A 12,375-nucleotide genomic window follows, 5' to 3' on the forward strand; every position below is an offset into this window, starting at 1 on the left:
ATATCTAACCTAAACCTCCCCTGGCAGAGCTTAAGACCTTGGTACAACTAGCCAGAAATTTAAAACAGCAGAAGTTTGATAGTTTCCTCAAGTGACGAGACCCACTATGGAGACTAGACAATTTTAGTAATGCAACCAACGTTTCCACAGGAACAACCTGTGAACCATTAATAATGTGATATAAAATAGAGATAACAATAAATCCCACCCTCCACCCATGAAAAAATAGAAGTTGGCCCACTATGCTCCCAACACCCATCCCAATTAACAGCAGTTAGTCCTGCAGCAAATAAAATCCACTGTGTTACCACATGACTTTCAAATTAAGAACTATCAGTCATGCAGCCTTTCCTGTTCCTTCCCCCCCCCAAATTCACTTGGCTGATGTTCTTAGTTCTTAAATGAAGCGATTCACTCAGAATTTTAACAGTAAAATATTTTTAGCAGAATATTTTAAGAAGTTATTCAATGTTTTAGGGTTTTTTTCCCCTTCCATTCACAGCAGGACAATGAAGAAATCTTTCAGTACTGGCCTGAAACAGTGGAACTGCTCCTCATTGGTACTCAGTGGTCACCAGGAGGAGACTCAGCGGTACGAGTGGCTGCAAGAGACTTGCATTTTTTTAGCAGCTGAAATCTTGACTGGCAACCAAGTTGAGTTAAAAGCAAACCAACTGTGATTAGTAACAGATGAAAGTCTGCTTAAACCATGTACTTTGCTGTCTGCACTTTTCAAAAACCTTGTTCACAGGATGACCCCATGGCTAGGAACTATTACTAGGGCAGTTTCAAATGAGATACAATTCAGTTACAACACAACAGTACTAGAAGTATTTCTATAAATTTTGAAATGTTTTTAATATGTACATTCTTTCTTAGTAAATATTAAAGTAGTGCTCTTCTCTTGCACTTTTTTCTTTAGACTTCTAAAAGGGCATCAGAAATACAGTTTTCACCCCCCTCCAAACCAATGCAGTTACCTTTATAACAAGCACATATGAATTCTGTACACCTTTCCCTCCCCACAAAAGAAATAAAAATATGCCATGACTATCCAATTACACATCATCACAAGTTTAAATTACACATACAAATAATTCCAGAGTATTTAGAAAAAAACAACATACTGGATTTATGAAACCATTCCATGCATTTGAAAAGGAAAAAAAAAAAAAAAAAAGGAAAAAATAGAAAAAAAAGGAAGGAAAAAAAGAAGAAAAAATTAAGTTTCTTTAAATGGTGTTTTTCACTCTATCCAAGTACCAAAGTCTGGATTCAGTGTATCATTAAGACTAACCACTGCTTTAGTCATAGAAACATGACAGTACACAGATAACCAAGTTTCTATTTATAGACAATGATATACAGTTACTACCTCTTTAATGAATGCCAAATAAAGCAAGTTTCGCTTTCTAAGACATTGAAACTGCACATTAAGAAAACAGTAAGAGGTGCTGCTAAATAGATAACAACATTTTGAAAGGAAGGCTACGTATTTATATGATCCCACTTAGCAGTAGCAGTTAATTAGCAGGGTTCCTATGTTTTAGCTAATTTGTTTCTTTTTCCAGAATGACAAGCTATTCAAGAGCTAGCACTTACTAACCCAGAAATATCACCAATTTTATCTTCAAGAGGAAAAAAGAATTTATGCAGTGAAAGCCCTTGGGGGCAGTCTTTTTCATTACATAAAATCTTTGTATTTTCTACAAAAGAGGTTCATAGCACAACATACAGATTGGAAACAGACATTTCAGACATACATTAAAAACCTGAATTCAAAGGGTATTCTTTTTAACCTTTACTGTGAAGACAACAAGTAAAATTATCATATTTACATGCAAAGGACGCTGCATGATTTCATAATATCCTATTTTTTCATGTTTGCCTTAAGATACTCCTTGAAAAGCTGTACTTCAGTTCTAGATTTATCTTACATGAATCTTGACAGATATCACTCTCAAGCATTACTCCCTCCCAGTAAATAAATCAATACTGTCAATATGCTCAATTTATTTTAACAAATCAATTTAGAGTGTCATATGTTCCTGATATACAGGGGTTAATACCTGTGCAAGTCAGTATCCATTTATTAGGAAAGCTCTCCATTAGCAAGGTGCATTTTCAGTACAATCAAACCCAGCTTGCTGCTTTACCTGTTCTTGCCCTGAAGCACTGTCGAACTGCAGTTGAGTACAGTAAGAGTACAAGATTGTTGATCAGTACCATTCATTACAGCTGTTACTAACTCTGTTTTGCCACAAAACCAGAAGCCAACATTTGAAAAGAAATCTTGACTCTTCTTCAGTTGAATTTACCAGGTGATGTTAACTACCATCCTTATCAAACAGATTTTTGTAAAGGCTATTTACAGTGTACGGCTGAGCATGCACCTTACAGACACAAACACATCTGCCAGTTCGATACCGTGTCATTACACAGTGCCTGAAAATGACAACACATCTTAAACGCCATTTTAATTAACAGTTTCAAGCGGGAAATGGTCTTTATTTTACAACTGCTATACTTGCATCATTTTTTTTTTTTAATATAAAAACACTAACTCCTGTCCAGAAGTCTAGACACATTCTACATACTACAGGTTAAGGCAGTAAAAAAATGTGTTCCTGATAACTGGTCTTGACAATGTCAATTAAAGCTGTCTGAAGCTACTCCAGTTCTCCAACAGATCTTTGAAATCCCAAATAATTTGAGAGCGAAAAATTAACTTTGCTTTCTTTTAGTAATAGACACATAACAGAATTTGGTATGGTAAGTTAACAAGTGTTAAGGGAAGGAAACGTTTCATTTCAGTTCATTCCATGAGTTTAAAAGTTGATAGAATACAGTTTTAGATAGGACTCTGAATCAACCAAGAACTGTAAGGAATGAAGGAGAAAACCAATTTTATGCACATTACCGCATTCTTAAAAATATACTGTTATCTTCAATAATTCAAGTAAGGTAGTAGACATTATAAAAAATAACTTCATGAACCATACTCAAGTTTCAAATCACATTCTCAAACTTTTAACCCAAAGCAGTTTTATTGTGTTAACTTCATATAATAAACCATGAAGGTCTGACTGTACAAATGGTTAATGATTTGCACTTGTGATTCCTGTAACAGCTAGCAGACTTGCTAGCTAACAACTTACTGTAAAGATATGGCAGATTATGTATTTAATCAAAGCACTTTGATTTAGGCATGAAACAAATTCAGATGGTTGACATTCTGTGCTTCTAATGCATCACTCATAAGAGAGGCAAGAAACACCCACTACTGTACAGACAATTATTTTTACAGAAAACCCTTCCTTGAAATTAATCTTTTATCCGCAGCTGTAGATGAGAGTATAATCTGTTGTAAACAGGGCACTGTGTTGTAAAACCAGTTTTTTTTAATTAAGATCTCTCTCCAAAAGTTGGAAAAACAGACTCTTCAGAATGTCTTTCAAATGTAGCATGTTCTGTTTGCTATATCATAAAGTTACTTTCATTTGATTCCTTTTTAAAGATGTTTGTGTTCACAGCAGTTCTGTTTTTAAAAATTGTTTGAAATTTTTATAAAATTCTGTACATGTTCACAAATTATTGCATAAACAGCATAATCTTCATGACAATATTCAGCAACACATGTCCATCTCAGGAACTTCACGTTTCCCTTCTTGCTTTTTTCTTCTTTTTAACTTGTTTGGGGGATTCCCAGCTTTCTTCAGACTTTGCTAAAAAACAAAACATAACTACAGTGTTAGGACTGAGAAAGTTTACACAGAATTGTAACTTTTGTAATCCTGGATAGTACACACCATATTATTATGAAGTAATTCAGATCAACTAGAAGTTCTATTCACCTGCTTCTTCCAAATAGTTTAATTTGAAGTACATCTAAACCAACATTTGCCAATTTCAACCTTTTTTACCCCACAAACACACGGAGTGATACACAACAAAAGTCATTCATTTTGCACATATGTTATTTACGGAAGAGTCACTGTTATTTTCTGGTGAACTGAAAATAATGCACATGTACACAGCTGACATTAAATGCTCACTTTTACCAGATTACACTGGTTTTAGTTACTATATATGTGACAAGTCAGAAGAGTATTTTTAGAAATAACAAACTATGCAAGATACGGTTCCAATAAGAAACTATGTTCTCTTCATAAAACAGATTGCCTTAAAACATGCTGGCTGCCAAGACTGGTAAAGTGGGTAAAGTATTGTATATACGGAACATAAGAGATGTGCTATCAATTGCTGAGACGTGAATCAGTACAAAGGATTTCATATTTTAGAGCCAGAACAAAAAGTTGACACATTGATTTGAAAGATTCCATTGTTTCCTGTATTGAAAACCAAGAAGCCAATTACTGCAGCTGAAGGAGACTGTTATTATGAAGTCATCATTCTACAATCATTAAAAACTCGATTTAGTACTTCAACACTTAGCTGTGAACTTATTACAGATTGTCAGTATTTATTAATTTTATTAAAAAGTCTGATTCAAAACAACTGTGTTTTTTTTAAGCAGTGCCTTTCACATCCTGACTTCCCTTCTAATTTTCCTGTCTTACTGTGTATTTCAATACAAGCACTTCTGCAGCATGCAAGAAGGTACATTTGACATCACTGGGCACAGCATATTTTCAAAAAACAGTATACCTGCAGCAATTCAGCCTGATCTATGTGCTGTTAAGGTACAACAAAAAAGTAAATGCATCACCCAATAACTTTCTATTCCATAGAAGCAACAGTTTTCCTATATGATTACATGGGAGCATACAGAAAAAGATGCTAATGAGCTAAGTTAAGAAGTCAAAAAAATCCCAGTAGGTTGAAAACTGAATTGCTTGTATTTTTTCAACATTTTTAGTAGCTAAATATCCTGTCAACTGCTATGTCAGCAGCCATCTGTTCTCCACTGAAGGCTCACAAGCAGGCCTTTGAAATAGTGTTGGCAGAACTCCTTAGTCGCAGCATGGAGCTCAAGTCCTCAAGGTGTACGTGAGTACCTCCTAATGTCTGTTAAGGACTGGTCAAGCCCAACAGACATTTTCAGTCATTCAAGCATATGAAGCCAGTTTTTCCTCACAGTGAAAGCAAATATATCAAAGTGCCTCAAAGGAAGTTAAAAACATGGCAAGATGTATAAATGAGATCCACAAATACCTGATAAAGCACTCTAAAACTCAAACCCCAGGGCAAGGCATTCTGACTGTAGCCGCTCTATGGGCAAAGAGCACACTCTGAATTCAGACAAATGAATTGCACTGAGAGATACTTACTCTGTGGAGGAGGCACACTGTTTTGCTTAATATTGGGACTAGAAACATCTGTCTCTTGCAGCATCTGTGGCACTTGGGAAGCGATCTTGTCAGAATTGCTCTCTGATACAATTACAGATGGCTCAGTAGAAACAGCAAGTGAAGGAGCCTCCTCAGACTATTTGAGAAAGAGAAGAAAAAGTTTCCAAAAGTTTTTCAGATCATATAAAATAATTACTCTTACATGGAGTTATTTTAGCAATATACTTAGCAGCTGCTGAGAAGATGGCATTGAAAAATTAAGCCAATATTAAAATCCTTCAAAATTTTAAGTTGAGGATGTAATACCAGGACTGCCATCTAGTGCCAAAATTTTTAGTTGCATACAAGCAAAGATAAACCACACAAATTAATTCTTAAAATATATCACATGCAAAGAAAGGGAAAACAATCTAGAAGTCACCAAGGTACTAAAAAGATTCTTGAATACTTATTCGAGAGAGATGTACAACAGTGACACATATACACCTGGTTGCAAGGCAAACAGGCAAGTTACACAGGTCCAAATATACAACTCAAAACCCAAATACATCAAACTTTTATTTAAAAAGATTTGCAGTCATTTCTATCAACTGCTTAAAACACTCTATATGCTTATATTAGAATAATGAATATTTGCGAGAGCATCAGCAAGTATTTCAGTGGAAACTACAGCAGAAATAATTGCCAAGATACTCGCAGTATTTTCCAGTCATCTAGTCGGTTTTGAAGGTTCCCACTACAGAGACAAAACATAACTGTAACTTAGTGTGTAGCACTTACTGTAATTAAAATTACAGCAAAACAGAAAAAACCTATTTTTATATTCCAATAGGAAAGTCAGAACATAAAAAAGTACGATCCCACAACAAGTCAACAAATGACAAAAGGCTTCAAAAAAGAATGTATTAAAACAGTGTCTTAGCCAAGCAATAAAACCCAAACTTTAGGATGTTCTTAAGACGTCATGGCTGTAGTTGTGCCACAATGGCCACGACCTGGAACTCTGACAACAAAACAGTGAAGTCTACACTCAGCCCTTGGTGCAGATGTACACAGATCCTATGTTACAGTCACCAGTTTGTACTGTTTCCATCACTATAATGCAAGCACCTCAAAAATTCAGAACATACAAAAGAGCAAAAAGATACAATTTTCTTTTTAGTCAAATCACACTAAGCAAGAAATTAAACAGCTTTAATTGAAAAAAACAAACACATGAATGTAGAGGATAGCAGTTCTCTAACCTTTTATGAATAGTTTGCTGTACCCTTACTCATCGACTGAAAAGACATTGCAGTATTTCTCTTAATCTACTGAAAAATTAGTAATCTTAAATAGTTTTTAATATATCAACTGTGCTCATAAAATGAACTCCCATCCTACAGGAGTTCCAAGCTGAGCTAATTCTAATGTTGCCTAATGGTTAGCAATCATCAGCTACATAAATAAGGCAGCTTTAACACAATGACATGTAGTTTCTAAAACAAAAGGAGGACATAAAGCTTCTAGACCCAGTAATCAATTCAGGTAACTGGTGTCATAGTTTTGCTGGGACAGCCCCACTCCACCAGCAGGTAAAGAAACTCAATTAAGATTTTAATGGCTCAGCTCTCTTAGGTTGATTACCAAACATGTTGCAGCCTGAACATTATAGCATGCAGTATTACTGACAATGTAATGATATAAGTACATACAGCACTAACTGGACATTTTTCCAAATACTTCTATCTAAATTTTGGATACAGGAAATTGAGTAGCGACACCAAAAATTAAAAACTGGGTACTACTCTTTTCTAGGATATTCCCTGTTAACAAATCCATTCAGAAAGTAGACCTGTAACAATGAATAAAGCCTATTTGAAGATATAGTTATATGCATAATTATGTGATTTAGTAATGAAGCAGTAACTTGTCAAAGCACTGCAAATGAAGGATTTCCAAAGAAGTCTCTTCATTTAATACTAAAACCTGTGCCTGCAGATAAAATGCAAAAAGTTTCAATGAAGCCCAATGTATAACATGGGAAAATTAGTGTGATGTGAAACAGAAATGTTCAACACTCAGCTGTTTCTGGTGTCTTTGAGGATATACTGAATAATAACTTATTTGTACTCAGTTTATTTTTCCTTATATTTGGTTCTCATGTTTTGGAGCGTTTACTCAAGCAAGTCTAAATTACCTACCTTGGAAACTCAAGTCATCCATTTCACACATCAGTCACAGATTGTTTCTAAAACTTTTTGGAACAGCTGAGTCAAACAATATTGGAAGGCATCTCTGCCTATGTGAAATTATAATGAAGCCAAATCTGATGGCAAGGAGATTTGATAAAGACTATCAGACCATCTGCATTGTCAGATACAACAATTTGCAAGCTGTCCTTTTATCAACTCCAGTTCCAGAGAACGTTAGTAATAGTTTTGTTTATCCTTTTCCCCCATACCAAATTTAATACAGACTGTGTCTTGTTTCAATCACCACTTACATAGACATACATAGGCACATATATTAACAGACTGAATTTAAGATTCAAGAGTAACAGAAGCTCTCAAGCCCCTCAAAAATAGCACAGTGTGGGTCTGCATCAGATGCTGATGCCACCAAATCACCTAGGAATTTTGGTATGATTATAAACACTAAAGAATTGGGGAAGTCTGCTGAAACTGGGCTTGTGTTTTGACATGTCAACAGCTTGTGAGAAAAAAAAAATATTCTAACCGCTGATACATTTCAAATCAATTTAGATTTCTGAACAGCAAAAGCTATAGTCTTTTGGGATGCACCAGTACACCTCTTTCTAGATGTCAAAAAACCCCACTTTGATGTCACAACCCAAGCTTTCTGTCTACACATTTTCAGCTAAAGCCTCTAAAATGAAACAATGTATTTGCTTTTAAGTTTAAAAAAACCCCAAACCAGACACTGACAGGAGTAAAGGCACTTGCACACACAGGCAGATGTCTTTTCGAATACAGCTTCAAAAAACCACTACTAAAACCAGCTATGCACTAATCAGATAGAACAGGTAGCTATTGCTAACCTTAAATAAAGGTTGAACTGATCTAAACTAAATAATTGTAGTAAAGCTCCACTTGGATGTAGGGTATTTATAGTGAGCCTTAAGTATGTCTGAATGAATGTACTTCTCAAGACACATTTTCGACACACTTCTGTACTTTTTCTTTGGTGACCTGCACCCTCTTGAAAAAGATTTCATTCTAGTATTTTCATTTGAATCTTAACACTTCGTTACCCTTACGAAACTAATGCTTAGCAATTAAAAATTAAAACTAAATTTTCTGACATATACTCTCTGTTACTGAACTGCTGCCTCACTAGTATTGTTCACTCTTCATGGAACACAAAATCAGTGCCACTAGCAATATTAAATACTTTACATCTCCTACAGTGTGATAGTATCTAGGGTAATAGTATCTGAGAAAGCTGCTATTTGGAGAAAGATTGAAAGAGAACTTGTACTCTCTAGTGTATGTTTCAACTGTGAGATGAAGCAAGCAGTTTGTGAATTTGTTCAAATAAAAGCTTTTCTTATTTAGTCACTAAGATTAAGCTCAGTACAGCTATAAAAACATCGATTTTAGACAGCATTTAAGCCAGAATATAGTAAGTCAATAACACTTCATTCTGTTGCAACAAAACAGTAGAATATCCTACTAGTCTTGTGCTCAGAACTTTTAGTTCTTATGTTTCCAGATTTCAAAGTTTTCAACTATTGCCTGAATAATTCAAACGAGAAAACAACTTGCCAGTCAAACTTATGACACTACTGATTTGGAAGATAGTGCTTTTCAAAGTAGATATATTTTTTAAATCTCATAAGTGATATCTATCTGAAATTCAACTGCTCAATTACCTTTACATTCATAAGCATATAGCCTGAAACAGTATTCTTAGTGTAACCTTACCTACACAAATTAATCTTTGAAAGGACTTCAGCACTTCCAAATCCAATTGTAACATAAACCAAATTTTGCATCCCTACCTTAGCTGGTTCACTAGTACTTATGGTCTTCAGAGAAAAAGCTCTTTCCTGCTGTGGTTGAACTTTTGAGGTATCCTCCTGAAATTCCTCTCCAGCTTCTCTATCCAGTTCTTCAGTGTCCTACAAAAAGGGGTGTGGGAAGGGAAAAAAGAAGAGCCTGTGTTTGCGGTCAAGTTCTGACTCTTCTTCCTTGCATGAGTTTTGCTGCAATAATTTTATTATAGCTTCTATAACTTCTATACTAACTTCTATAACTAAGAAAACCCATTAAAAAAGTTAAAGTAGTGGGCTAAAATTAGCCTAGGCTAACACGAAATTTATAGAACAACATAATAAAAAAGTACCCATAGAATCCAATAAAGCCTAGAAAGCAGGATTCTTCATACAGTTTACTAACAAAAATCCCAATCTCAGAATGAACTGCACTTCACACTCCTGTTAAATTATAGGGATGTGAAATTAAACTCAATTTACTCTAAAAACTTTGCAAAAGTATCCCAATGACACTTGACTGCTCTCAATTCTGTGCTTTGTTACACATAAAAAGTTTTAAAATGCAAGCGCTGCATAGTTTTCTATCATTATTAAGCTTTAATATTTTTGCAACCCAGCTTAGTTTGCCATGACGCCTGTAAAACAAACTTCAGTACAGAAATTGAAAATATGTTCAAAGTATCCAAGACCTTTACTCCTTAAACACTCTAATGGTGGAAAGTTTTCATTTTATGTGTGGAATTAGAGTAGTTATACTTTTTTATAGGACTAGAAGAATCCTGTGGTGGTAAAGAGTAAATAGTACACAGGTCTCCGATTTTAAACTGGAGGTACCTCTTGAAACACTGTTCCTTCACTTACTTCCACTGGAACCTTACGAAAATGCAGTCACAGTCTAAGTTGATTCTTGACAGGAAAGAATCTATACTGCCTTACACCTAGCTCTTAAGTTAGCTTCTACTGCTTTGACAAATACTGATGTCAAAAAGAGTGTGAACATTTAAGAATAATCAGTGAGAAAGATGAAGCTGTTTAAATGAAGGTGTTCCATTTTCAGAGGTTAAATATACAGATTTTAAGTGAGTTTGAAGTAGGACTGGCAAGTTAAATTACTAAACTCTTATAACAAGGATAACTTCTGTGACCTATTCAGAGTTCTGTCAGCTCCTATCAAGCAACACCCTCAATTTCACACAAAAATTTAGTACAGAAAAATTTTCATCTGTAAACTGGTGGCTTCACAGACTGATGGACTGAAAGAAAAAGTAACAAAATTGGAATTGTTGGAGACTACTACATAGAATAAGTGAATCTGATTATGTTAATACGGACAGTAGAACTCCATTTGACATATACCACTTAAAAGACAGCTCACAAGTAATGGAAAAAACCCCAAATTCAGAATGGCCTCACCGACCACAAGATCCATCCAGGATACCCACAAACACCTGTTAACCATAACCTATTAATCTTGACTTACACTCAGAGTCATCACAGAGCCCAGAACAGATTTCAATTATAAAAAAAGCTGCAGTCCTAGCTCCCCTAGACTGAATCTGCCTCAAAAGAAACACTGCAAATGGACACAAGCTCCACCTCCAAATAGACAACTTGAAAAAAAAATTTATGTAGCAGGAATTTAATATTTTAAAATTGTTTTAACAAAATCTCAGACTGAAAACATGTCAACCATAAAAGCCAATTCCAAGCAAGTATGACTGAAGTTTTGCTTTCCCCCTCTCTCCAATCCACTTAGTCATATTTCACTGAACATTGATCATTTTGTAAAGAATGTAAACTATGAATGACTGTCACTACAAGCAGAAGCAGGATGTAATCTGATAATGAGCTATTAAAAGCTTTTTCCTATTAGGAAAGTACTTGTTTTCATCTATTCAAACATGATTCAATTGCCGAGTGAAGTGCAATCTGCTTTCGCTATTTTTACAAATGTGTTTCAATGTAATCTTCAAAAGCTATTTAAGTAACACAGAAAACTCCAACCACTCACAGTTTGAAAATATTCTCTTCCTTGTTGAAATCTGACTCAGAGTAGCTCCACCTACTGAGTTTGAGGCATTGAGACTTTCAGATAAATCAGGTTACAACAGTACTTAAGAAAACCACTATATTCTCACAGTTTAAGAGAGAACTTCAATTTCTTTCATTCTGCTAGCTAGCTATGTTCACCAACGCAGCTGCCTTTGAAAGGACATGAGGAGAAAGCTTCCCATGTAGAGAGTAGTTCCTCCTGGAAGCATTCCTACAGTACAGAATCCTGATTTGATAGCAAATAATTCAGGATAAATACTTCCCATATTTCATGCTTTTCTTAAACCCAGCAAAATTACGAATTACTCCACGTTTGACCAATGAATACAACAAAGTAAGAAGATACCAGTAAAAGAAGAATTACTTTAACTCTTGAGAAACAACAGTAGACAACCCAATACCATAAGGAATTTAATTTCCCCCAAATAAATTTTGTTTAAGACGCTAATATACAAACTTAAGGCAAGTCTGTGAATTTCTCACAACTGTCTTTCAAACCATCCAGATTTTACCTGTGCAGGAGAGTTAGCTTCTTCCCCCTGCTTCTTCTTTTTCTTCTTCTTTTTCTTGGATTTGCCACTTGTAGAACTCTGAAGAATTGGCTCTGCTTTTTCTCTTTCATTATCTGAAATCTTTGTATGGGAACAACAAAAGGTATTTAGCATTTAAAATGACAGTGAAACATGCCTTCTATAGATTAAACACAAATTAACAGCTATAAGGAATTTAGTTCCATACACAAGTGAAAACAGCCTTATCTGTTCATTTCATTTTAGGAAGACCATATTCTTTACACGCTATCTGGTAATACAGGTAGAGGAGTTGGGAAAGGAAAAGGCAACAAAGCACCATGTACTGGTGGTATGGGAATGCTCTTTTTCATATTGAGAATTAAATATTGTTAAGTAGTATTTATGAAAACAGATCTAAATCCTCTCAGTCTATACTGATAAGGTAATCCTTCTAATTACAGTGAGACAGTAAGATTTAACATGAAGCTGAGCAACTGCTCTT

The 12,375-nt window shown here is 35.0% G+C and overlaps 1 protein-coding gene across 2 annotated transcripts in view; it reads right to left on the reverse strand.

Annotated features, from left to right (window-relative positions):
- Positions 1–1,327: 1,327 nt before the first annotated feature.
- MTDH (metadherin) overlaps positions 1,328–12,375 on the reverse strand; it is a 32,670-nt gene continuing 21,622 nt past the window's right edge. Inside the window, exons 10-13 of one of the 2 annotated variants that reach the window (XM_050312548.1) lie at positions 11,874–11,993; positions 9,316–9,435; positions 5,292–5,448; positions 1,328–3,725 (exon numbers count right to left, since the gene is read on the reverse strand). In XM_050312548.1, the coding sequence (XP_050168505.1) occupies positions 3,655–3,725; positions 5,292–5,448; positions 9,316–9,435; positions 11,874–11,993 (468 nt within the window). In that variant the 3' untranslated portion in view covers positions 1,328–3,654. The remainder of the gene's footprint in view (positions 3,726–5,291; positions 5,449–9,315; positions 9,436–11,873; positions 11,994–12,375) is intronic. The other variant, XM_050312558.1, reaches the window with a different exon arrangement.

Source organism: Myiozetetes cayanensis, unplaced genomic scaffold (genome assembly GCF_022539395.1).
Source record: "Myiozetetes cayanensis isolate MyiCay16 unplaced genomic scaffold, myiCay2020 scf1, whole genome shotgun sequence".
Lineage (NCBI taxonomy): Eukaryota > Metazoa > Chordata > Aves > Passeriformes > Tyrannidae > Myiozetetes > Myiozetetes cayanensis.